General features: G+C 52.6%; 8 protein-coding genes across 9 annotated transcripts; 3 read left to right on the forward strand and 5 right to left on the reverse strand.

The window, feature by feature from the left end:
- Window positions 1-10: 10 nt before the first annotated feature.
- On the reverse strand, window positions 11-2,083 carry CAOG_06043 (hypothetical protein). The gene is made up of 5 exons (XM_004345583.2): window positions 1,452-2,083; window positions 1,295-1,325; window positions 1,032-1,178; window positions 757-930; window positions 11-623 (listed from the first exon to the last, which is right to left on the reverse strand). The coding sequence occupies exons 1-5, from the start codon at window positions 2,036-2,038 to the stop codon at window positions 48-50; spliced, it is 1,515 nt and encodes a 504-aa protein (XP_004345633.1). The 5' UTR covers window positions 2,039-2,083; the 3' UTR covers window positions 11-47.
- Window positions 2,084-2,110: 27 nt separating this feature from the next.
- CAOG_08933 (hypothetical protein) lies at window positions 2,111-5,058 on the reverse strand. Its single transcript, XM_011272302.1, has 8 exons — window positions 4,216-5,058; window positions 3,849-3,972; window positions 3,693-3,739; window positions 3,473-3,587; window positions 3,145-3,381; window positions 2,904-3,035; window positions 2,745-2,805; window positions 2,111-2,626 (listed from the first exon to the last, which is right to left on the reverse strand). Exons 1-8 carry the CDS (start codon window positions 4,998-5,000, stop codon window positions 2,298-2,300), a joined length of 1,830 nt encoding a protein of 609 aa, XP_011270604.1. The 5' UTR covers window positions 5,001-5,058; the 3' UTR covers window positions 2,111-2,297.
- On the reverse strand, window positions 4,934-7,302 carry CAOG_08934 (hypothetical protein). Its single transcript, XM_011272303.1, has 6 exons — window positions 7,239-7,302; window positions 6,413-6,549; window positions 6,106-6,335; window positions 5,749-5,999; window positions 5,518-5,660; window positions 4,934-5,388 (listed from the first exon to the last, which is right to left on the reverse strand). Exons 1-6 carry the CDS (start codon window positions 7,245-7,247, stop codon window positions 5,145-5,147), a joined length of 1,014 nt encoding a protein of 337 aa, XP_011270605.1. The 5' UTR covers window positions 7,248-7,302; the 3' UTR covers window positions 4,934-5,144.
- A 1,113-nt stretch (window positions 7,303-8,415) lies between these two features.
- On the forward strand, window positions 8,416-12,602 carry CAOG_06046 (dual specificity protein phosphatase 7). The gene is made up of 2 exons (XM_004345586.2): window positions 8,416-8,455; window positions 9,794-12,602. The coding sequence occupies exon 2, from the start codon at window positions 10,347-10,349 to the stop codon at window positions 12,186-12,188; it is 1,842 nt and encodes a 613-aa protein (XP_004345636.1). The 5' UTR covers window positions 8,416-8,455; window positions 9,794-10,346; the 3' UTR covers window positions 12,189-12,602.
- A 27-nt stretch (window positions 12,603-12,629) lies between these two features.
- CAOG_06047 (enoyl coenzyme A hydratase 1) lies at window positions 12,630-14,558 on the forward strand. Its single transcript, XM_004345587.2, has 9 exons — window positions 12,630-12,818; window positions 13,027-13,214; window positions 13,292-13,413; window positions 13,524-13,572; window positions 13,660-13,724; window positions 13,846-13,916; window positions 13,988-14,059; window positions 14,155-14,305; window positions 14,377-14,558. The coding sequence occupies exons 1-9, from the start codon at window positions 12,688-12,690 to the stop codon at window positions 14,470-14,472; spliced, it is 945 nt and encodes a 314-aa protein (XP_004345637.2). The 5' UTR covers window positions 12,630-12,687; the 3' UTR covers window positions 14,473-14,558.
- On the reverse strand, window positions 14,505-16,415 carry CAOG_06048 (hypothetical protein). The gene has a single exon (XM_004345588.2). The coding sequence runs from the start codon at window positions 16,363-16,365 to the stop codon at window positions 14,659-14,661; it is 1,707 nt and encodes a 568-aa protein (XP_004345638.1). The 5' UTR covers window positions 16,366-16,415; the 3' UTR covers window positions 14,505-14,658.
- Window positions 16,416-16,503: 88 nt separating this feature from the next.
- Window positions 16,504-17,765, forward strand: CAOG_06049 (hypothetical protein). The gene is made up of 6 exons (XM_004345589.2): window positions 16,504-16,659; window positions 16,775-16,905; window positions 17,066-17,191; window positions 17,286-17,351; window positions 17,449-17,480; window positions 17,582-17,765. The coding sequence occupies exons 1-6, from the start codon at window positions 16,538-16,540 to the stop codon at window positions 17,723-17,725; spliced, it is 621 nt and encodes a 206-aa protein (XP_004345639.1). The 5' UTR covers window positions 16,504-16,537; the 3' UTR covers window positions 17,726-17,765.
- Window positions 17,766-17,773: 8 nt separating this feature from the next.
- CAOG_06050 lies at window positions 17,774-19,860 on the reverse strand. 2 transcript variants are annotated; one of them, XM_011272284.1, is made up of 4 exons: window positions 19,739-19,860; window positions 18,902-19,012; window positions 18,120-18,798; window positions 17,774-18,006 (listed from the first exon to the last, which is right to left on the reverse strand). In XM_011272284.1, the coding sequence occupies exons 1-4, from the start codon at window positions 19,820-19,822 to the stop codon at window positions 17,957-17,959; spliced, it is 924 nt and encodes a 307-aa protein (XP_011270586.1). In that variant the 5' UTR covers window positions 19,823-19,860; the 3' UTR covers window positions 17,774-17,956. The 2 variants fall into 2 exon arrangements, with proteins under 2 accessions (XP_011270586.1, XP_004345640.2); XM_004345590.2 differs by lacking the exon at window positions 19,739-19,860 and having other exon boundaries at window positions 18,902-19,707.
- Window positions 19,861-22,798: the final 2,938 nt, after the last annotated feature.

Here is a 22,798-nt window from a genome sequence, read left to right on the forward strand (position 1 = left end):
TTTTTATTATTTTTTTTTCATCAATGCAACTATGGATTGGAGTCACCCTAGCTTTCCTTCACGTTCACACATGCTTCAGGAAACCATCCTCGTGGATGGTCTCTCACATGCACATCATTGTTGGAAGTGGACGCAGCTGCGGCGGTCGAGTCGGGGTTTGGAGTGTCGCTGTCAGCGCCAACACCTCGATTCTCGCCGTACAGCCACCCCTTGTGACCTCGAAGCACAAGAACGTCTTGACCCGCTGAGACGGCCAGCTGCGTGTCATCGAATGCTGGAAAGTTCCACAACAGCCGACAGCCGCCAATTCCAAAGCCCCACCAGCGACCGCTGAACGGCCGGGCAACACGCACGAGCTGTGCATGGGCCAGCTTGCGTTGCTTTTGTTTGAGCTGCTCTTGGGTGAATGAGAACTGGTGGCATGTCTCGTGCACGGGCCAGAACACTCCGTTCGATGCCGTGATGGGCTGCTTGAGGGCCGTGCGCTTGCCAGGGTGCTCGTGTAGCTGGGCATCCAAAGATGTAGATGGCTCGTACCAGGGCCATAGTAGCTGCAGCACACCCGGGCCCATCACCTGGACCCAGTTGGCGCGCCGGCCAAGATCGTAGGGATAGGTAAACACCTGCGCAAAGCCACAACAACAAAGAAGAAGAAGAAGAAGAAGAAGAAGAAAAAAAATCGGAATCCGCTTGAGAAATGAGCAAGTCTGGCTGAATGTCGATATCGACACCACGAAAGCTTGTGGAAGGTCATACCTCGCCGGATTTCTCCTTGAGCATGCGGTTGGAAGCCTTGTCAGCAATCCACTCTTCAATGTCGCTCATGTTACGGAAAATGACCGAGAATTGGTGGTGCGCAAGAAAGGCAACGGCCAGCATGACTCCGATAGACAGGGCAACGCCAAAGACACAGAGAACCAAATCAATGCTCTGCAGGATACGGACGACAGGAGCCGAAACGCGAACGTTCAGAGTGAGCCAAAACTGCAAACTCTCGGAATGAAATGTTGGAGACGCGTAACTCTACTCACATAAAGACGGAGAAGTCTGCCAGAACCCAATAGAGTCCAGCACCAGTGAGACATGATGTAGATGGTGTAGACGGCCGTCAACGGCACCCAAGTGACGAAGAGGACAAAATTGCGCTGGTTGTTGTGGCCAACGCAGTTGTTCACCCACTGTTGAAGCAAGAACGCAACAAACCACAATGCAAAACAAAATGTGTGTGAGTGCCTGTGCCAAACCTCGGTCGGACGTTGACAACAGTCGCAGCAGCAGTTCAGCAGAAACCTACAGGACAGTGGTGGTCCATTCGCAGGATGCACCTGCGCCAAAATAGATTCAAATTCACCCGTTTCGTTCACTCCAGGCAGTGAGATGCAATCGAAAATGCGACTCTCTCTCTCTCTTTCTCAGCAAAACCACTTGAAAGAAAACCATCACACACATACCGGTTACATAGCCGGCAATGGTGCGCTCGCGGCGCCTTGAACTCGTCACATAGAGTGCAAAATTGCACAAAGTCAGCCACGTTCCCAGTGACAGCAGATTGCCAGCCGGGCGGAGCATAGCCCGGTCCGCGAACCATTGCGAGGAAGTAGTTGCTCAGAATCTGCGCGAGCATCAGCAGGAAGACTCCCAGCTGCAGTGCGCCCCACGGCTTGAACACTACGTCCAACGACGTCGAAGGACTGCCACCAGATGATGCAGGGTCGCGGTGCTGCGGATGGCCGCGCGGATACACGGTCGATCTGCCCGTGAGAACAGTGCGCGCCTCGAGCGGCGGATTGCCATGGACGCAGGCAACAATCATGCTGAACGAGATGAAGACAATGACAGAGAGGGCCAGCATTGGACCCCAGTGCAGAACGCGCGACAGGCCACGCTGGGACGAGGAGGATGATGACGGGCGAGAACTGCTGCTGCGGCTGCTCAGAACAGTCTCAGACGCTCCATTTCCATGGATGGTTTTGTCCGTGTCCTTGTCCTTGTCCTTGTCCTTGCCCTTGCCCTTGGGATGATGATCAGATGACGACATTTCTTTTTTGTTAGATCTGCATTTATGAGGACTGGAAAAAAAAACCTGGTTCATGATGTTTGCACAGATTGATTGGAAAAGTGAAATTCTAAATGATGCGTTCGAGACAAAAAAAAAAGCAACAAGTGGCACACGTACTCCTTACAATACTAATGTAAGAGTCAAAAGAGGCGCGCGCGGTGTGGGTGTTAAACCGTCCAGGGAAATAACATCAAGCAAACAATCAAGAAATCATCGTCCAGAGCTGTTTTTGCTGGTATTACTGCTGCATCGGTGTGGTGCTGTCTGCCTCGCTGTCGCCAGCCCCTGCAGATGCTCGGGCGGCGGCTGACATGGGCGGCGGCGCAGTGCTTGTTGTGTTCATCGGCAAGACACCGTCGCCCGTGATGGAGCGACCGCTCTGCCAGTCGCACTTGGCAACCCATTCTCGGAAGGCCATCACATCGTCCTCGACGCGAATAATTTGTCCAAGCAGGGTTTGGAGCGATGAATGCTGGTCAGTTGTGACGCGCGTGAGCGTGTCGTACGCGTGGCGGAATGCATCGCGAACGGCAATCATGTTGTAAGTCTTGTATCCGACATCATTGCCTGTAGTGGTCAACGTGATAAACCGGCACGCACGGGCCAACAGCGCGAGAGGATGTCAAAGAAGGTGAGAATTGGAATGGCCAAAATGACTCGGGACAGCGCTCATCGCCGTCCTTACCAGGCTCCATGGGATCTTGGATGAACGGGCGCACTTCATTGGAGTTGGCTGATGCATCGCTCTATGTGGGCAAGTGGATGTGCGAAGGAGGGATGAGTGGGGTGCAATTCGGAACAAATCCTACCAGAATCTATCCTGCGCAGACAAAAAAGCGGTTACCTTCGGAAAGTACCTGCCACCTTCTGTGACGGCAATGCCAACTTTTCGGTAGTTGAAATCCTTGCCATAGAGCTCAAAGAACTCGACCAAGAGGACGCCAAAGTTGGGATCGCGGTCTTGCCGAGGATGCCGCTGTGGAAGCAACCAAACGCAAGGAGTTGTTAGGCAAGGAGAGCAACAGTTCAACGGCGCATTGAGCGGGGAGGGGGTGTAGGTGCAGAGATACGAATGGTTCACTCACTTGAAGGAAGCTGACAACAAGCAAAACAACGCTGTACGACCCCAGGCCACCGGAATACGGCTCATTCAGCTGGCGTTGCGCCAAGAATTGCTTAATGACAAAGGTGAGGTGGTAGAGCATGCGATACTCGTCCACACAGGCCCGGATAAACTCGACCGTCCGAAGACCGCTTTCCAAGTTGAAACTAATATCCACAAACACGCCCGACAATGCATCTGCAAGCTTGATGATTGGCACCTGATGGGGAGCAGTGAGTCGTTTTGGTTGGTTAGCAGCTGCAGCGAGGAGCTCTTATCGAACGAAACGCGCAGGGAACAAAACTACGCACCGACGTTTTGTCAATGACCTTGACATTCTTGGCGATTCTACTCTCCTCCAAAAGCTTGCCCAGAGTAAATAGCGGTATTTGATCCCAATTTCCAAACACGACAATGTCGATATCGCTGAGGGTACGGGGGGGGAGGAAACACGTATAAATCAAACAAGTGAGCTTCAAGATGTTTTCGCTGATCATTTCTACAATAGAATTCAAAGAGAATGCGTGTTACCTCATCGGCAAGTACAATCCGGTAGCAAAACTGCCAAAGACCTCGACCTGGGCGCAAGATGAACGACGGGAGTCAGTGCAATGCTTTTCCATCCGTTCACCAGCAAACAACCTAACAGTCCAACAGACACATGCAACACAAACAGCACTGCATTACCCGAGCATGTTTCCACGCGCCAGTGATGACCTCTCGTATCCGCTGGACAATTTCCTCGCGCATCTGGTGCTCGAGCGGCGTAGGCTTGATAAATTCCACAAAATCGTACATTTCTTGCTCGAGACTGGTGAATCCAAAAAAAAAAAAAAAAAAAAAACAGAACAAGGATTGCAAGTGTGTCAACGTCAGATCGTGTCAGGAGCACAAAACCAAGCATCAAAAAAAAAAAAAAGAAGAAACAAAAAAAAGACAAAAAGAATAAAACATGTTGGTTTCCATTGCAAAAAATCACTGAATCTTGATCAAATGGTCCAAAATGGTCCACAATCAACGATCCGAACGGTCCAGTGATGCACATTATTGTTACCTGTAGAGCTTGTTCTTTGAGTAGGCTGTTCGGCGAACCCATGGCGGGAGTGCAGCGCCGTCGCCGAGCTTGCTTGAGAGCGCAACGTGCTTGGACGAGGATGAAGAGGACGACGAGGACGATCCGCCTGCTGCTGTGCCATCGCCAGAGCCACTGTGGCCTGCAGATCCCGACAGTGCAGGGCTGGCGGACTTGAGCGAGCTCAGCTGGCCAGGCTTGGACGAGCTGCCGCTGCTGCTGCCGCTGCCGCTGGTTGTGGAGGCTGAAGCAGGCTGAGCAGCCCCTGCGCCGTGGCCGTGGCCGCTGCTACTGCTGGAAGGGGTCATGTTGAGCGAGAGGAAGCTTTCTCCGTCGTCTTGGGCTGAGGTGGCGTGCGCGGTGGCGGTGGTCGGTCGCTGAGGAGTGGCTTGCGACTGATCTGCTGCGGATGAAGAGGCGTCCTGCTGCTGTTGCTGCTGCTGTTGTGGAGCGACTTGGCCAACCCAGGACAGATCAACGTCGGCGCTTTCGAGCTGCTGGACGGGCAGCAGCGGGCGCGACGGGGCTTCACTTTGTTGGCCCTTTTGGCCCTGTTGACCTTTCTGGCTGGATTCGCCCGACTTGGCCGACTTGTCACCCTTCCCACCCTTCATCACCGAAATTGAAGAATGTGAGAACAAAAAGGATGATGAAATGGAAAAACTCAACGGATCTGAGAAAGTCAGAAGAAACCAAAAAAAAAAAAAAAAAAAAAAGACTGTGCGAGTACTAACGAGATCAAGCCATCGACAGGAAACAATCAACATCCACCGACATTGACAAATAGTGAAAAAAGAAAAAAAGAAAAAGGAAAACGAACGGGAGCGGGGAGCGCAGCCAGGGAGCGGACACGAAGAATAACAGACAAAACGCACGAGGACGCAAAAATAATAGAACGCAACAACCATCGCTCAAGCAACAGCAGAGGATCTCTTGGATACATTCACCATGAGAGGTGAATTGGTGCGGATTAGCGGTGGTCGGCTAGAAGAAGGGTTGATGAGAGAAGACCGCTCGTGGTGATCAGAATGGTGCACATCCTCGTCCTCGTCCGTGGGATGCGACTTGAATGTTTGCTCCACGTCGTGGTCAAAGTGGCGTCCGTACAAGACGAACTGGATGAAGATGGTGCAATCAAAGCAGACAGTGCCAACACTGTTCGACGGGAGAGAAGACAATGCAGAGAGCAAAGGTAAGTGACCAAAAAACGACGTCCATTCTTTTTTTGTTTGTTTGTTTGTTTGTTTGTTTGTTTGTTTGTTTTTGTGGCCTTCCCAAACATACCTGCCAACCAACCAAGGAAGCTTGTCAATGAGAAAGTCGCCGTCCGTGTTGTACATGAAGACACCCATGGCATATGTGACGTTTCCCAAAACAGCCATGAGGAACATGGCGAACGACAACCCACCGACAGACTTGCGGTGGTACTGCGCGTCACACGGGAGAAGAGAACGTGAGTACAGGCAAAGGGGGAAGGAAGTCTTTTGCATGCAGAACGAACATGTGGCAACTCACATTCTTCAGAATTTGAGGCACACGCGAGCACAGGTACAGCGTGGCGGAAATGCAGCCAAGTGCATAGCCAATCTTGGATTGAGTCGTGTCAGTGAAGGTGATGTGCAACAGCGAGCGGCCGCCAGCAGCAACAGCCTCGGCGCCCATCTGCGAGCCAATCAAGTTCTCGCGCAAGGCAAACATGGAAATGCCGCTGATGGAGAAGAGCGCCATGTACAAGGCGACATGCAGCGAGGTGGTTCGGCCATTCCCTAAACAAGAGTTCAAGTGAGAATGCTGGTAAACAACCCAGGCAACGTTGTAGGTCAAAGCTGGTCGCCATCAACAACAAGACAAAACAAAAGAAAACAAGCTCACTTGAGAGGGATTTGCGAGCCAGGCGGTGGTCGCGGATCTTGTAATAGGCGTATTGGGACACCATGATGGCGTCGATGCAGCAAAAGTAGACGGCAGTGTAGACTTGCGTAGGGAGCTGGTCTGTCAAAATTGCGCCGACAAGATTTGTGATATCGCCCAGCAGCCACTGGACCAAGAACAGGAGCGCCAGCGATTCGCAATTTCCATTCTTGAAATTCATGTAAATTTGGCTGTCAAGAGGAGGGTTTGAGCGTGAGCACGAGTCAAAGGGTTGAAACAAACAAAACTGACAAAAAAAAAAACTCACGGCGATTGTGCGACCAGCCAAAATCCGATCGAAGAAAGGCCAATAAATGCCGAAGCAATCTGCACGTCTGTTGTGACGCATTCACCAAGATAATCGTTAATCCAGCCGACGCCGTCCGGGCAGTCGGACGTAGAATTCTGTGCAAACCGGAGAAGCAAAGCAGGATGAGTGAGTGCGATTGCAGAGCCAATGTTTTTTTGGTGATGGGGACTAGAGTGTCTTTTCTTGCTCAATGTCCCATGTCCATCCAATCTGTCTGGGACTGATGGTGGGCTGATTGTTGGGGCTGCATTGGGCTGGAAACAAAGAGTATGAAACCACAACAAAGCCGTTGCTTGCCGTGTCTGACTGTCTCGCTCTCTCTCTCAACATCAGCGTGCACATGCGCGGGGGAAGCGATGAACAGTGCGCTCAATGCATGTGAATGTGGTGCAGCGGGACGAATCACAACTCGGCTGTGCAAGGGCAGGCATCATATGCACCAGCGCGTGGCTGAAGCCCAAAGCGCATGTGGGAAATCGAGACCTCGCTCGCTGTGTCGCTGCTCTGACGGCAGTGTGCCGCGCTCATGGTGCATTGCTCATAGTGACACACTGCACGCTCCTCCTCGGTGACGCAGAGTGGTGGCGCGGGCTTGCTGCTTGTCCTCCCAAAGAGGTTTGACTCGGCCACTTCCCCTCCTAATAATCGTATTTCCTCACGCCCAACCCTTTTCCCCTCAGTCAATGCTGAACATGGTGAGCTTTGTGAGCAAACAAGCCGATGAGACAAGATCGAATGCGTGAGGGGGCGAGCGACACCATTTCAGCTGGTGTCTGAGACATACGCCAAGCATTATATTATTCAACGGACAAGACTGGACCGTCCCGTCCTCGGCTTTTCGGGTTTGGTTTGAATGACTGGATCAATGAGGTGATTATGCCTGTGCAGATTGGGAGGCGGGGGAGGGGAAGAGCTTGACAGTATTCTTTAAAATTGCTAGCCGTGTTTGTTGTTTTTGTCGTTTCACCAAGCACTGAATGCGGTCAAACGTGCTGCAAAACTCGAGCTCACAATCGGCCGCCAACACCTCAAATAAGCATGGAAATATAATTATCTGCAATATTTCGATCTGTCGGACCAGGTTGAGCCTCGAACAGAGCGCCGGATTGGACTTTCAATTTTGTCAAATCTTTACAGCAGGATTTAAGCCAGTAGAAATCATTCTCTCACGTCCATCTCTTGCAGAAATCATGCTCCAAGTATATTGTTTATTTTGCATGCCTGAGATATGGTGAAACGCGCGGTTGTCAAAAATTTGACAACCTCAAAGTCGCGCTGAGTGTAATTGTCGGCAGAGGGCACAAAAGTGTCAAAATGTCCCAAACAGCCCCGCTGACCCCCATACTGAAGCAATACTACTCTCAACACCCCAGCATTCAAAATTGCGCAAATTCGCCACGCAAGGCGATCGCCATGTCTGAGCATCGCCGAACTCAGCTGCCTCCCGCGTGTCACGAATTTTCGACCAATTCCACCATTTCGCAGCTCCCGCCCTGACCCTCACCGCTCCTCGAATCGCCTCGCTTCATTCACACGCCACACGGCTGTCGTCGTTGGCGCACCACAACGGGGCCTCAGCCTTGCGTACCACCGAACAACAACAACAAGTTCCTTGATTCGGCTCGAGTTTCCTTCGAAGGCAACAATGACATCACTTGCTCTTCTGTGCTCGATTTTGTATTTTTTTTATTTTTTTTATTTTTCTCTCACAAGCTCCCTTAGCACAAAAGACAAGCGTGCACTGCCTGGCCACCGTTCCCCGTCTTCGTGCTGCTGCCCGAAATGTCGATGCGTCTGCGTTGCCCAGACTGGGTGCCGGCCAGGCGTCCAAGCAAGCCGTGTGAGCTTTTCGCAGCCGAGTTTGGTCAGCCGAAAACGGCGCCACTCCAGTTTGAATTTTTTTCTTTTTTCTTTTTTTTTTTTCTTTTTTTCGTTTTCACTTTTTTTTTTCTTGCCTTTTTTTTTTCTTTGCTTTTTTCTTGTTTTAGTTTATACCAACTGGTGAGTAGCCCGACTATGAAAACCTTCACTAGCCAATCAGCGGGGATCAGAAACCATCGAGCACGGTGCCACCAACGAAAATCGCCCCCCGCCGTCGCTCGCATCCCTCGCTCCTGCTTGCCCACGCTGCTGCATCAGCACGTACAACGAGCACATCTCGGCGCGTCGTTGATTTTAGCTGGACGGGGCGCTTTTTCGGGAGCCGGCAGCGGTCTTTTTTGCCTTCAAGGTTTTTTTTTTTTTTTTTTTTTGGTTTTTTGGTTTTTTGGTTTTTCGGTTCTTTCGACCGAAGGCGCGCGTTCTCTGCCATCGCTTCGACTGTCCTGGTTTGACTCCTGGCATCGCAGACCATCTCCAGCTCTATAGCCTCTTTGACTTTGTGGGCTTGACCCCCCCCCCCTTCGATGCTCCTTTTCGCGAGTGGGACTCCGAAAAAGTGACCAACTCAAAAAGCATGAGCCAACAACATAAACAACAAAATCCGCAGCTTCTTGTCCTCCCTTGCGGTTGTGGCCACCTCCCCGCCAGCGGTGTGGGGGATACGAGTTGCTGTGCCAACACTTGTGCCAACTATCTGGAATTCCGCGACCCCGCCCCTGGTGTTCCCCTTCGGCTGTCTCGTGAAAGAAGTCGGCTCTTTTTTTTTCTTTCTTTTTTTTTGTATTTTTTTATTTTCCCGTTCTGTCGGCGTTTTCTGCTCGTCCGCCCAGCCTCGCCGACTCAAAACACTCGCATCGAGCTTTGAGCGTGTCTTTTTCAGCATCTCTTCTACTACTTTGAGGCGCATGCACGAGCTCGTTCCATTCCGCCGACGTTTGTGCGGTTGACTCTTTTTTTTTTTTTTTTTGCGCGCTTTTTTTTTTGTCTTGTTCTCCGTGTATATCGCGTGCTCCCCCCCCACATTATCTCTTTTCTTTCGTTCCATTTATTCCTTGCATAAAACCCCAATTCTCTCAACCCTTCTCTGCTGCCCGTGAGCTACATCTCGGCCGAGTCTTTTTTGGATGGCGGTCAAATCTGTCATCACTTTTCATTCAACCGAGCTTTTTTTCCTTTTTTTTTTCTAGACTTTTCGATTTTTCCTCGTTTTTTTTTTTTTCCAACCGCAGCAAAATCCTCCCTTTCCTTTCCCTTTCCCTTTCCCTTTCCTTCAGCAATCAATTCTTTCAATGACCATCTTGACCATCTTGATGTACTGTTGTTTTGCTCGCCCGCCGTTGTTTGCCTGGATGCTGCGATTACGCTACGCGTTCTTTCTTTCATCATCAGCGTCATTGTCTCATTTTATCCTTTTTCTGAACGGCGTTTTTCTTTCGTTTTTTTTTTTTCGTTTTCCAGGTTTTTTTTTTTTTCCGGTTTTTTGCCACAAGTCTCCTAGATCCCCCCCTCCTCCTCCTCCCTTCCAAAATCCTACTGATCAACCATGGCTGCCTCCATCATCGCTCCGATTCGCAAGTAAATCCAGTCTTCCCTCTGACCAGATAGACCACCCGACTTGCCAAGCAGAGTTTTTCTTTTCTCGTTTTTTTTTTCGCAGTCCTGTTTTTGTTCCGTAGCACTTTTTTTTTTTTTTCGATTTTTTTTCTTCGCTTGCCCCTTCAGCAGCCTTTTCGCTTGCGTCTGCCGGGCCTTTCCTTCTATTTTCAGTGAATCAAGGCATCAAGGCAGCCCCCCAAGCTCGATCTCCTGCAGAATTCTCGGCATTGTCGGAGCGATAAACAGCAAAATCTACTTGGCGCGGAAGTTTTATTTTCTGAGGTCGCGTCATTGTCCTCCGTCATCTCCTTTTTTTTTTTCTCTTTCTCTCCAAGGTTTCCCCGACACCACCCTTCCTTCCTTCCTGACTTCCTTCCGGTACGTCCCTTGAGCTCGAAGCTACCCCTTTCCAACCATGCAAGACCGATACTTTCCTGAGGTATCAGATACACTCGGCGCCGATTTTTACAAGCGTGGCACCTGCTTCAAAAATGCCTACAGCATCCAGTCAGCCGACCTGGCGGCATTGATGGATGCTGGGCGCAGAATCACCCTGATTGACTGCCGCTCGATGATGTCCTTCAACGCCAAGCACGTGAAGGGAGCCGCCAACACACTGACCCTGTTCGCCCTCCGACGCGTCGTCAAAAAGTCGCAAGCCGACAACAACGTCCCGCTCGACCGCATCATCTCGTGCGACGCCATCAAGGAGACGCTGTCTAAAAACCCCGAAACGATCAACACTGTGGTGCTGTACGACGACAGCACGACCGATCCTGCGGCCGGCATGTCGGAAACGCTCGACTTGGTCTTTAGCTACCTGTGCACGTCGTCCGTCCCCTTGCTGTGGGTCCACGGCGGCTTTGCTGCCTTTGACGCGCTGTATCCCGACAAGAGCGAGGCCTGCCGGTGTCCTGCTGCTGTCCAACAATCCAAGTTTACGCTGCACACACCTCAGTCGGCGCCCGTCCCAACGCCAAACCGCTCCATGGGCCAATCTGCCCTCGCCGCAGGCACGCCTCCCGCTATGATTTTGTCGTATCTCTATCTTGGCAACCAGGAGCACAGCGCCGACAAGCAGCTGTTGGACAGTCTGAAAATCCACAACGTGCTGAACGTGGCCAAGGAATGCCCGAATGTCTTTGATGCGCAGCTGCGCTACAAGAAGTGTGAGCTGTCCGACACGTTCGCCCAGAACATTCGAGAGGCCTTTGATGCGGCCTTCCAGTTTATTGACGAGGTGAAGGCCTCCGGCGGCCGTGTGCTCGTCCATTGCGTCGGCGGCGTCTCTCGCTCGGTCACTGTCGTCATTGCCTATCTCATCTCACGGTATGGTCTGTCTCTGCCCGAATCGTACGCTTTTGTCAAGGACCGAAGGCCCGGCATGTCGCCCAATCTGAACTTTATGGGTCAGCTTGTCGAGTATGCCAACTCGATCTCGGCCGACTGCGTTCGCGCAGCTCGTGTCGCCGAGCTGGCCACTGCGGTCACACCCACCAACAGCAGCAGCTCTAGCAGCTCCAGCAGCGCCTCGTCGTCATCGTCATCGTCGTCCTTGTCGGTGCCTGCGTCGTCCTCCAACGAGTCGGCGCCCTTTTCAGGCCCACGGTCGCTGTCTGGCGTCTTTACTCCCGCATCCAGCGGCGGCGAATCGCCAGTGCCCCAGAGCTCGGACGAGGTGCCGTCCCTTGCCAAGCCCGCGCATCCAGCCAGCTTCCTGGACTTGGTTCAGCAGCAGCAGGACGCGTTGGTGGCTCAGGCCAAGTACTGCCTGCAGCGCCAGCTCGATCTCGAGGCAGCGCGCCGTCATTCGACCCCTGCAGGGACTGCTCTGGCCCCTTCTCAGCACCAGCTGGACTTGGAGTCGAAGCAGCATGCACTGATGGCCATGCGCTCACACAGTGGCAGCGGCCGTGTCGGCATGCACTTGGCGACCCCCATCAACTTGTCAGCGTTTGGCAAGTCTGCCTCGTCGTCCTCTGGTGGCCTTTCTCCCATTCCATCGACTCCGTCACCCCAGGCCGAGCCAGTGTTTCCGCTCGTGCCTTCGTCAACGGCAGGGCCGACGCCACCGCAATCACAAGAGCGGTATCCGCCTGTTGCCTTTGCGTTGCGACTACCAAAGTCGTTCAGTCTGGACTGCTCGAGCTTGCCAGCAACCCCGGTTGCATCCAGCTCGGCCTCGTCGGGGAGTCCTTACTTTCAACAGCGGGAGGCAAAGCTAGCAGCGGGAACGCACGGTCAACTTGCCCACTAAAAACTCAGTGGGTCGTTTGATGTGTTTTCTTCTTCTTCTTTCTGTCACGGTGTGCCTTCTTTTTTGTGACGTTCTTTCGTATCTTAACTCTTTTTTTTGTTTCATCTTTGGTGGTGATGGTGGTATTCTTTCTTTTTTATCTCTTTGATGCGCTCTCGGGCTTCGTTCTCTGAGCCTGCGACGGTGCTCACTGCAGCTGGTTGTGCATCACTGGTGTTGCACATCCTCGCGCTGCTTTTGCCTGTGCGGCGCACGTTGCATTTATTTGGCTCAGCGTTTCGGACTGGATTCCCGATGATGTTGCAACAACAAAGTGTTATTTGTCTCTGTTCCGTTGTTATGTTTTCTCTGTCCTTCTTTTGTATTTTACTCTTGCACAGTCTCGCATTAAACGAACTATTTCGATTTCCCCCATCCCTTTTCATTTACATCCACATTCAAATCCGCTCAGACACGATCCAAAGCAGTCCTTCTTGTTCCAATTCTCTCCATTTGCAACATGCTGCGCACACTCGCCACCACTCCTCGCCCATCCACCGTTTCAGCCGCCCTGCGCCACCTCGCGACAGGCGCGCGTCCCTTCTCCACCAGCATGGCTGCCGCTTCCGCTGCCGAGGCGCCCAAGTTCGAGTTGAGTTTTTGATCGACCACCAATTCCGCTTCCGCCGCCCCCCCTACTCAAGCACCAACTCATCACACTACTCACACAACCCGGCGTTCATCTCACTCCTCATCGTCCAAAACCCCCTTTCAATGTGTGTTGTTGTGACTGACAACCTCCCCCCCTCCTTCCTCTGTTCAATCCCCAAACCGCGTGAACATCCAACCTGCTGCACAGATTCGAGACGCTCGCAGTGACGCGCCCAGCCCAGCACGTCATCCAAGTGGAGCTCAACCGCCCCAAGAAGCTCAATGCCGTCAACCGCGTCTGCTGGGCCGAGATGCGCGACTGCTTTGCGCGCATTGCCACCGATCGGGATTGCCGCGCCGTCATCATCACTGGCGCCGGCCGCATGTTCACTGCTGGTGCGTCGTTGTTTGTTGCTTGTCGACACTGATCGACACGATACACTTAAAAAAACCTGATCTGTGTGCTTGGGCAGGTCTTGATCTCCAGGACGCTTCGGCCATGTTCACCCTGGAGGCCGACGATGCTGCTCGCCGTGCGCTGCTGCTTCGTCAGATCATCAAGGATTACCAGGACTCGTTCACCAACATTGAGAAGGTATGTGCTGCAGCCGCCGAGCAGTTGACCATCATCATGGTTTTTGTTGTGTGTTTTTTTTTTTTTTTTTTTTCGAGATTCACACTGATGTCATGTCGTTGACTCGCCAGTGCCCGACTCCTGTAATTGCTGCTGTGCACAATGGCTGCATTGGCGCAGGTCAGTACCCGATCTTTGATGAGCGTACCGAGGTATTTTCGCGGTTGTCTGACTTGTACTATGGATGGGGTTTTGCGATTTTGCCAGGTGTCGATCTTATCACTGCGTGCGACATCCGCCTCTGCACTGCGGACGCCTACTTCCAAGTGAAGGTGCGTTCCAGTGACTGTTGTGCACATGTCGGGGGTTTTCAACATAATTTTTCATTTTTCAAACATATTTTGCTGTCTTCGTTCTGCCTGGACGTTGCCACCGCAACCTGAAAAACTGTAGGAGGTGGATGTCGGGCTGGCTGCTGATGTTGGCACGCTGCAACGTCTCCCCAAGGTCATTGGCAGTGACAGGTAATGCGTATGCTCTGTTCCGACACAAACGTGGTGTTTTTGCTCATTCTCCTTGGTCTTTCAAATCTCAGTTTGACGCGCGAGCTTGCATTCACTGCGCGCAAAATGCTGGCTCCTGAGGCCCATCAACGTGGTCTTGTGAGGTATGATTGGCATGTCTTATTTATTTGTTGACAATCTCGTTCCACATCCTTGTCCGGCGTTGACTAGTTCCACTCACCGCCATTCCATCACATAGCCACGTGTATGCCGACGAGCAAGAGCTTCGCAAGAAGGCCCTGGAGATGGCATCGCTGATTGCCTCCAAGAGCCCCGTCGCGGTTGTCGGCAGCAAGATCAACCTCAACTACTCGCGTGATCACTCGGTTGCCGAGTCTCTTGAGTACATGGTACGTACCTCGTGATTGAGTGTGGTTGATACTGTCAGAACTCACGCAGCTTGCAACTTGCACACCCGCAGGCCACCTGGAACCAAGCCATGCTGCAAACGGAGGACATCATGAAAGCTGTCATGTCGTCGATGGACAAGTCGACTCCCGTCTACTCCAAGTTGTAACCAGGTGCTTGAAAATCGAAACAAAGTTTACAGCAAGCACGAGCTAGATTTTGTACTGTACGACGTGATTACAAACATTCGAAACATTCTAAGCAATCAATCAACGCGCGGACGAAGAGGAAACAAAAACAAAATTCTCTTCGTCTTGTACAACACGACCATGCCACTCATCGGTGATTGGGGACATTAGCTCGAAAACTTGGCTGAGGGACCTGATGTGGGCTTGGACACCAAATAGTCGACGCGCTTGTTCTTCTTGAACAGGCGACGATCGACAAAGTCGGCTGCCTTGGCAACAGGCGGGCGAATTGTCACGCCACTGCTAGGCAAGACGACCGCGTCGACGGGGCCCTTGGAGACGGTCACTGGCTTGTTGGATTGCTTGTTCTTGTTCTTGCCCTGGCCTGGTTGACCGCCGTTGTTGTTCTTTTGCTGGGCCGTGTCCAGACGGGCCTTCTTTGCAGCGTGCTTGTTTGCGGCAGGTTGGTCGTCGGGGATGGCAGCGAGTGCGCGCATGTCGACGGCGGGGAATTGCGACTTGTCGACCAGCACATCGCCGTCGTCGGATTCGGCGTGGCGCTTGACCGTCACGCGTGCAACCTGCTGAGGTGCGGCGGCCTTTTGCTGCTGTTGCTGTTGTTGCTGCGGCTGCTTGACAATCTTGGGCAGTACGATTCCTTGCTTGGCAGCCAGCTTCTTGGCAGTCAGGGGAGCAGTCTTGGCCTTGGGCTTGGTCTTGGTCTGGGGCTCTGGCACAACCTCGCCGTTGGCCTTTCGGATGGCAAGTTGCTGCGTTCGGAGAACGTGCTTGGCCTCACGGCGAGAGAGCCCGGTGGCACTGGCGAGCGCCGCGACGATCGATGTGGTTTTGTCGGACTGGGAGGCGATGGTCGACGAGTTGGAGGCAATCTCAGCGGCCAGTTGCGACGCGCGCGACTTGCGCTCCTCGACGTCCATCGGTGTGGCAGTGCTGGCAGTGGTGCTCGGAGCAACAGCAGCAGCAGCAGCAGCGGGGGTTTTGGCTGGAGCGGCAGCCTTAGCAGCAGCCTTAGCAGCAGCCTTGGGAGTAGCGGCCGCAGCCTTGGGAGCAGCAGCCACAGGCGCTGGTGCTGCTGGCTCGATCGCAGCCGTTGGTGCAGCTGCAGCCTTGGGTTGTTGCTGTGCAGCTGCCTTCGCTGGCGTGTTGGCTGCTTTCGTCTTCGGCGTTCCCGCCTGATTTTGCGGAGCGGTCTTTGGGGTCGATGCTGCAGCGGGTGTCTGGACTGTAGCTTGATCTGCAGGCTGAGTAGCAGCAGCAGTGGCAGTCGCAGCCTCAACAGCAACAGCAGCAGCAGCGGCGGGAGCAGCCACAGGAGTAGCGGGAGCGACACGTGCGCGATCGCCCTTTGCTTGGGCTTTGGCTGGCGTCTTGCTCTTGACCGGCTCATCATCGACCGCCATCGGCTCAGGCTGGTTCTCGATGGGAGCAGGGGCAGCAGAAGCAGCAGCAGCAGCAGCGGCGGCGGCGGCAGCAGCAGCGGCCTTGGTGGGTCGGCCTCGAGGCGTCTTTGGTTGGACTGCGACGGGCTCTTCCTCGACCGGCGCTTCGTTCGCACCAGCAGCAGACGCGATCTCAACGGCGGCAGCAGCAGCAGCAGTCTTGGCAGGGGTCTTGTTGGCCTTGGCGGCAGGGGTCTTGGCACCCTTGGGCGTCTGAGCAGGCACTTCAACTGCCTCCATCGCCTCCGGCTCAGGCTCAGAAGCCGCCTCGGCCACCTTCGCCGTCTTTGCAGGGGTCTTTGCAGGGGTCTTTGCAGGGGTCTTTGCAGCTGCAGCCGCCTTCGCCGGGGTCTTGGCGGGCGTCTTTGCCGGCGTCTGAGCTTGCGGCGCTTGAGCTGATCGCGTGTTCACCATTTTAGGATCAGAGTGATCAGAAAAAAGTCTCAGAAATTTACGAGAAACAGAAAAAAAAACAATGAGTGAGTGAGGACATTGATCGGATGAATGCATGTACATGTATCGAATGTTTGTTCTTCAATGCTCAGTCTTGCAATTCATTCACTCTCAGTAACTTGAAAACACAACAATGGTTGAGCGAATTTCAGAGCTGCCCAGCGAGCTCACGCGGCAATATACTGCAGAAGGGACGCAGTTGTTCTACCAGCGCGGACCGTCGGTTGGCAGTGGGACACTCGTGGTCGCACATGAGTACGTGTGCGATTGAGGAGGAGGATTGAGGTTGTCACTATATACTGACCAAAACCCCGGGTTATTGTGGCTTGATTCACCATCGCTTGGCTTTTCGTTCTTGTTTGTACCGCAGTGCATTGTACTGGTGGAACAGTGCTGCAGGGGAAGGGCTTAGCGTGCCATACCCGTCCATTGCCATCCATGCGATCTCAACCGACCCGGCCTCCTTCTCGCAGCCGTGCATCTATCTGCAGACGGACGGAGGTAAGCGAGAAACAATCCTTGCATTCACGATGCGATGGATGTGCGACTGAGACGGGCGGGCGCGACGCGTTGGCTTGAACGACTCGGCAACGACGTTCTTGCTGCTGCGTTCAGTATTCGCAAGTGACTCACGCTGGAGAGGTGATTTGCGAATTTGTAGGTGACGATTATGAAAACGATGACGAAGACGACGACGAGGGCGATGGCGATGGCGCTGATGGCAACCTACGTGGAGTTAGCTGGCCACCATCCGAAGTCTGGTTGGCACCGGCAGATCCCAGCTCATGTAAGTGGATTGTTGGGACGTGTATGGGATTGATGATTCGCGCATCATGATGGATAGTGGCTCAGTTTTCGTGTTGGTTGTACGACCGATCCAGTGCAAGCCATTTTTGAGGCCTTGTCGGCATGTCAAGCCATGCACCCAGACCAGGATGCCAGCGATGGTAAGCGCAACCAGGGCCTGGTTGTCGTTGGTGCTGCCGTTGCGACCATGGTGACCCGTGCTAAATGGCTGTGGTTGTTGTTTTGTGCATCTGGCAGACGACGAGGAACTTGACGAAGAAGAAGCAGAGGTAACAGCACGAGAATGGAAGCTCTAACATGATCAACTTTCCATGGATCTAGTGCTCACCGTCCTGCACATACATCCTGTGTCACCATATGTCTTTGACAGGCTCGCCTGGATCACCTCGACTCGGTCTTCCAGATCACCTCCACGTCACAGTTTGACGCAATGACCGATGATCGTTTTGACGACGCCGAAGACGATGGTGAGGAGGGAGCAGAGGACACCGCGAACGGCGATCTGCACGAGTGATTCGATGAAATACAAACTTTGCAAAATTAGCACTTTTCAGCACCCGTGGTTTTCTTCAATTCCACGCTTGATTTTTGTCTTGTGTTGCTGTTAACAAAATTTTGCTGAAATTACACCTTAACATAAACCTTAACATTCACAGTGCCACTCGAAGCAATATAAACAAAACTCAAATACGAATGATGATGATGCTCAAATTTGCGAGCGCCCTGCCGAATCTGACGACGTTTTTTACACGGCCAGTTGAGTTTCACGATCTCGTTTACGACGAGGCACGGGAGCTGCAATCATTTTCACACACGCGCAAGTAAAGTCAGTCATGACGCTCAAAGGGTTGGCGCTTTTCTTCAACCCAACTCCCCACTTGCAATCAACACTCTGCAAACTGACGCACCGTTCGGATTCTCGGATTGGTAAAAGTCGCGAAGTAACTGGATGGCCTGCAACCGCATGATGCCGCTGATACACCGGAATGGTCGCGAGTTGCGATTAGGGTCGGCGGCACCAGCGCTGGCATCATCGGAGGACGCACGACGATGCATCTCCGAGTGAATGTCCAGCACAGACCCGCACCCTCCAAACCGATCGTTGCCGCAACCGTAGTAGACGGCACCGATGCCGACTAATCGCAGAGCGGCGGCGCACATGACGCAGGGCTCGACCGTGACATACAAGTCGCAGTGTTGGAAGATTTGTGTCGACGTTGCGACGCTGGTTGCGCGCTCTGACAGAAAGAGGGAAAGCGTTGGCGGCGAGTGCGGTGATGCGCTCAGCGATCCTGCACGGCGCATTGAGAATGGGCCAACGTGTGGCGGCGAAGTTGGCGAGCACGATGAATGCGGAAGTGTGGTTGATGGCGACGACGGCGACGAAGTAGAAGCAGAAGAAGCAGAAGCAGCAGCAGAAGAAGACGCCCGCGCTGTGGGAATGGCGACGGGTTGCGATGCAGTGGTTGGTCCGCGAGCTGGCGATTCAGTCGTTGCCGGTTGTCCAAGAGCCGCGGCAATGTCAGAATTCGCCTCGACCCATCTTAGTACCTCATCGATTGCTTCGAATTCCGCATGTCGAGTTGCCTGTCGAGAAATCAGCGTGGAATGGGGGAATGTGCAAAGTGAGACAATGTCGGCAATAGAATGCCATATTCGACACCATTCAAGCAACATTGGGATCCCTTACGTTTTTCGTCTCGTTGGTGCGATTGCAGCCTCGACCGATGACTTGGCCTGTTTCGCGCAGTACAATGACGCAGCCGACCGGCACTTCGCCGACTTCCAGCGCTTCGTACGCCTGTGCAACGCAGCAACAGCGACAGCAACAGAGTGATTTAGCAATTCTTTCCTTCCATCTGCACTTTTCCATCTTGCATCCAATGCGAGCTAAGCGGGAGGGGGGGGGTGTCACTGTGCCAGCCACTATTTCCAGCTTCAAGATTTCCCGCCAAATTCGTCCCATTGCAGCACAAAACACTGCACCATCGTCATTTTTTTGTTTTCAAATGCTGACCATGGCTGTGTTTTTTTTATGTTCGTTTCTTATCTGCACACACTGTCATCGCATGAGTTGGGGGGGGTGTCTTATCGGAAATCACAAACCACCAACCATTGAGACTGACGTTTACGTTGACGGTGGTAAAGAAAACATTTTGACACGAGCTTTTTTTTCTTTATCGCCATCATCATGTGCTTTGTTGAGATTGGAAAACGAGCACGAGGTTCATTCCAAGCGCGAGCGCGTGTGTGTGAATGTGAGTGAATGTGAGAGAGTGAAGGTTAAGAGAAGTGGTCAACCCAAGAGAAGAGAGAAAGAGAAGAGAGCTGATGACAAGAAAGGGAGCTGGCTTGGGAGTCACCACTCACGCACTCTCTTACTCTCTTACTCTCTTACTCTTACTCACTCTCTGTCGTCGTTGTCACTCGTGAAGTGGCACGTTGAATGAATTCGAATCAAGACAGAGAAAGAGAGAGAGAGAGAGAGAGAGAGAGAGAGAGAGAGAGAGAGAGAGACAAACTGAACCTTGTCGAGTGCAGATTGCATGAAGCGCTCATGCAGATTTTCAACACCCATCGCTGGCTGGCGAAGTGTGGCTGCAGCTGCCATTGGTGGAAAAAATAGAAAAAAAAAGACTGAGCTTTGAATTTAATTGAATATATAAGAAAGCAATAATAACAATACTGTACATGGTGACATGAAAACAAAGTCAGAGGCGAAGGGTGGAAAAGCGGTCAAAAGCGCTCAAAATGCTGTTTCAAGGGGGAATTCTGGGCGGCGGTTGTATGATCTGACTTTGCAAACAATAGTACAACGAACAGAGTACGGGTTGCATTGGAATCGGAGCGAGAGAATCGGTCTGAGAAGCGTTCTCTTTGACTGGAATTGTCAATGAAATGGGGACTCCCTTTGCAATCTCTTCCCAGTCTCCTGCTCGATCCACCTTGATGTTGCTTTCTTGATTTGCGAGTTTCTTAGATTCTGAGCCTTGCAGCACACCAGGAAATTTGCGGGTATACATTTTGCAATGGGAATTTTTCCCCAGTTCACTGAGGCCACTGTGCACCACCGCCCGCCGCCCTGACCCCATCAGGTTTGTACATGACCTGACAGCACCCCGTGGCTGCATTGGCGAGGACGGGGGACACCTGCATCGTCGTGTACGGATACCCCCTTTTTGTGTGTCGCACCTGGTGACGAGGTCCCTCAAAACGGCACTGCAGCCCCTTCTACTGTACACCATTGGAATGAGCCGATTTTTTAGATATAGAATCATGTGCGAGACGGCCAGGAGCGAAGCGCTGGAGGCCGCACCAGGTTTCGGGTCCGTCGCGGCCAAGCCGACCGCTCGATCTCGGCCTAGACCGCACCCACCGCCGATATTATGGTCTCTAAAAATCTAATAGATGGGTCTGGTACCTCCATTGAACGGGCGGGCCTGGGGCAGTGTCCGACTGCGGGATATGGACAGCCGTCCACGAGCCCTCAGGGCGCCGACTAGGGCTGTCCGTTAGTGCCACCTCTAGTATAGAAAGTTAGCGCTTGGCATGATGTATATGAATCCGGGATCGGTCGGGCGGTAGCGCTCGATAGCACGAAGAAGGACTGAATCGGCCTTTCGAATTTCGTCCAAAACCTGCTAGCCCCGAGATCGATGCCTTTCACCAGCTCTGTCCGTGTAATCCATACATATTCCGATTGTTCAATGTCTGATGAGTTGGAAACCGTTATGGCGAGTGAGGTGCCGCACGATGCGTCCGAGTTGGCTTCTCGCTCGTATCCAGCCATGTAGACACCTAGGAGCTTGACCAGCCATATATCAATGTACTCTATACACTCTAAAGTATCCGCTCTATATCGCGCGTGGACAGTGATCGTTGGTGTCTAGTTGATGCACCCGACCAAACATTCGACGGGCGTTAACTTGCGATTTCCGAGTCGCATCCATGAAATATTTTACCAGACAACAGTAAATTAGTACTAGAGTCTAAATCATTGATGCGGAATTGCGGTGATATCTGGAGGGTGGATCACGAAGGGTCGGAAATGACCCATTTGGCGGGTGCTCGATCTTTGTCCAGCATCGTCCGATCTCTGATATTGTAACTTTTTCTCGCTTCTCACGTGCATTAGACATCACATCTGCGGAGGGGCGGATGTGGTACTAAATCATGCGGAGTGGGAGGAGGCCAAAGTTTCGGCCAACTCGCAAAACCATGGATCGAGTGCCCGGTCGTTTTACCGGCCGCCCATGCTGCCACCGGTACGTGATAATACTTACCAATAGTGTTAGAGTTGCTTTGCTTTTGTTCCGACCGATTCCACTTGATAGAAGCCGACTTAGCGAATCGTGCAAATGGTCTTCTTGACGCTCCTCGTGTGACCACCACTGCCGTGATACAACAAGTTTCAAGGTTTTAAAAGTGTTGTCAGATAATTTACATTTGAATCATAGCCGTTAGTGGCCATTGGTACTTGCGCTTCTTGTCGTGGGATGAGACTTGCTTTTAGTGACTCGACCGCGGCTTTGGGGTGCATGAACGCCTCAAGGTCCCATCCCCATCCATGTTTATCAGTATTGTATCGTTTTCTGTGATTAGTGGGCCTAGTCCATAGCACTGGCTGGTGGCAGAAACTTGACTGCGCTGAATTCCTCTTCGCGCTTGAGTCTGTCTCTTCAAGCTGATCTACCTCCAACAGATCGTGCTTCAGACCAGGTCTATGACATGTAACCGATAGTAGCATCAATTCTAGTTACGTGGCTATCCAGGATGAGGCATGAAACGAATGTTGTACCCCTAGAATCATGTTTCTTCGGCGAGCTAGTTTTGCTGAACCAACTCCGTCTGTCTACGCTAGCTAAATCGTCTAAAACCGTACCCATATGGAATAGATGAAATTAAATACATAAATTAAACAATAAAACACAAGAGCAGCGGACTAAACACCCTTCAAGCCTTCGTTACGTGCGGTGTCCAGCAGCGGGCGGCATCAGCGAGCCACTTGAACCGCACATGCTCGGCAATCAGGAGCGACAAGGGAGGTACGGCTTGAGATCTAGAAGGTTGACCAACGGTGGGCGGAGGTGGATCGGTAGGGACCCACGGCCACGGGTTAGACGTGGATGCCTGCAAGTCTTCTGCTGACACGCCGAGCCGTGCAATCCTCTCGGCCATCCACAAGGCGAGCCAACCACAAGTCCAAGGAGGTTTCTCCGTCTGGCCAGGCCCTTGGTGCCCGTAGATAGAACCCGGCTCGGGAACAAAGCTCCATTCAGTCGAGTCCGGCAAGAACGATTTAACAATTTCGACAAGGTCGAGAGCCGGTTTCTTCAGTCCCTCGAAAATGCGGATGGTGAAGGTTTTCCGATGCAGCACAACGAGGAACCAGTGCTGCTCTCGATTCGCTGGAAAGATGACAAGGCCATCTTCCGATGCAGCGACTGTGTCAGACAATGAATCGTTGCACTCCGAGAACCTGATTTCTCGGTTGGAGTGGCCTCGCAGTGATCTGTCCATGTCAGCAGTCCCGTTGGCGTCGAAGGTCTGCTGCTTAGGCAATCGATTACCTCATGCTGTGAGTCGC

The sequence above is a fragment of the Capsaspora owczarzaki genome, assembly GCF_000151315.2.
Source record: "Capsaspora owczarzaki ATCC 30864 unplaced genomic scaffold supercont2.10, whole genome shotgun sequence".
In the NCBI taxonomy this organism is placed as follows: domain Eukaryota; class Filasterea; order Ministeriida; family Capsasporidae; genus Capsaspora; species Capsaspora owczarzaki.

Coding starts and splice junctions, on each gene's coding strand:
- CAOG_06043 (XM_004345583.2), bottom strand. CDS start 2,038: ATGTCGTCATCTGATCATCATCCCAAGGGCAAGGGCAAGGACAAGGAC. Junction 1,326..1,451: donor CATTGCCGGCTATGTAACCG/GTATGTGTGTGA, acceptor ATTTTGGCGCAG/GTGCATCCTGCGAATGGACC. Junction 1,179..1,294: donor GAATGGACCACCACTGTCCT/GTAGGTTTCTGC, acceptor TTGCTTCAACAG/TGGGTGAACAACTGCGTTGG.
- CAOG_08933 (XM_011272302.1), bottom strand. CDS start 5,000: ATGTTGATTGTTTCCTGTCGATGGCTTGATCTCGTTAGTACTCGCACA. Junction 3,382..3,472: donor AGGTCATTGACAAAACGTCG/GTGCGTAGTTTT, acceptor GCTCCCCATCAG/GTGCCAATCATCAAGCTTGC. Junction 2,627..2,744: donor CCAAGATCCCATGGAGCCTG/GTAAGGACGGCG, acceptor TGACCACTACAG/GCAATGATGTCGGATACAAG.
- CAOG_08934 (XM_011272303.1), bottom strand. Junction 6,000..6,105: donor GGCTCGCAAATCCCTCTCAA/GTGAGCTTGTTT, acceptor ACTCTTGTTTAG/GGAATGGCCGAACCACCTCG. Junction 5,389..5,517: donor CTTCCTTGGTTGGTTGGCAG/GTATGTTTGGGA, acceptor CCCGTCGAACAG/TGTTGGCACTGTCTGCTTTG.
- CAOG_06046 (XM_004345586.2), top strand. CDS start 10,347: ATGCAAGACCGATACTTTCCTGAGGTATCAGATACACTCGGCGCCGAT.
- CAOG_06047 (XM_004345587.2), top strand. CDS start 12,688: ATGCTGCGCACACTCGCCACCACTCCTCGCCCATCCACCGTTTCAGCC. Junction 13,414..13,523: donor CGTTCACCAACATTGAGAAG/GTATGTGCTGCA, acceptor TTGACTCGCCAG/TGCCCGACTCCTGTAATTGC. Junction 13,725..13,845: donor ACGCCTACTTCCAAGTGAAG/GTGCGTTCCAGT, acceptor GAAAAACTGTAG/GAGGTGGATGTCGGGCTGGC.
- CAOG_06048 (XM_004345588.2), bottom strand. CDS start 16,365: ATGGTGAACACGCGATCAGCTCAAGCGCCGCAAGCTCAGACGCCGGCA.
- CAOG_06049 (XM_004345589.2), top strand. CDS start 16,538: ATGGTTGAGCGAATTTCAGAGCTGCCCAGCGAGCTCACGCGGCAATAT. Junction 16,906..17,065: donor CTATCTGCAGACGGACGGAG/GTAAGCGAGAAA, acceptor GCGAATTTGTAG/GTGACGATTATGAAAACGAT. Junction 17,352..17,448: donor AGACCAGGATGCCAGCGATG/GTAAGCGCAACC, acceptor TGCATCTGGCAG/ACGACGAGGAACTTGACGAA.
- CAOG_06050 (XM_004345590.2), bottom strand. CDS start 19,177: ATGGGACGAATTTGGCGGGAAATCTTGAAGCTGGAAATAGTGGCTGGC. Junction 18,799..18,901: donor GCACCAACGAGACGAAAAAC/GTAAGGGATCCC, acceptor ATTTCTCGACAG/GCAACTCGACATGCGGAATT. Junction 18,007..18,119: donor CCAATCCGAGAATCCGAACG/GTGCGTCAGTTT, acceptor AAATGATTGCAG/CTCCCGTGCCTCGTCGTAAA.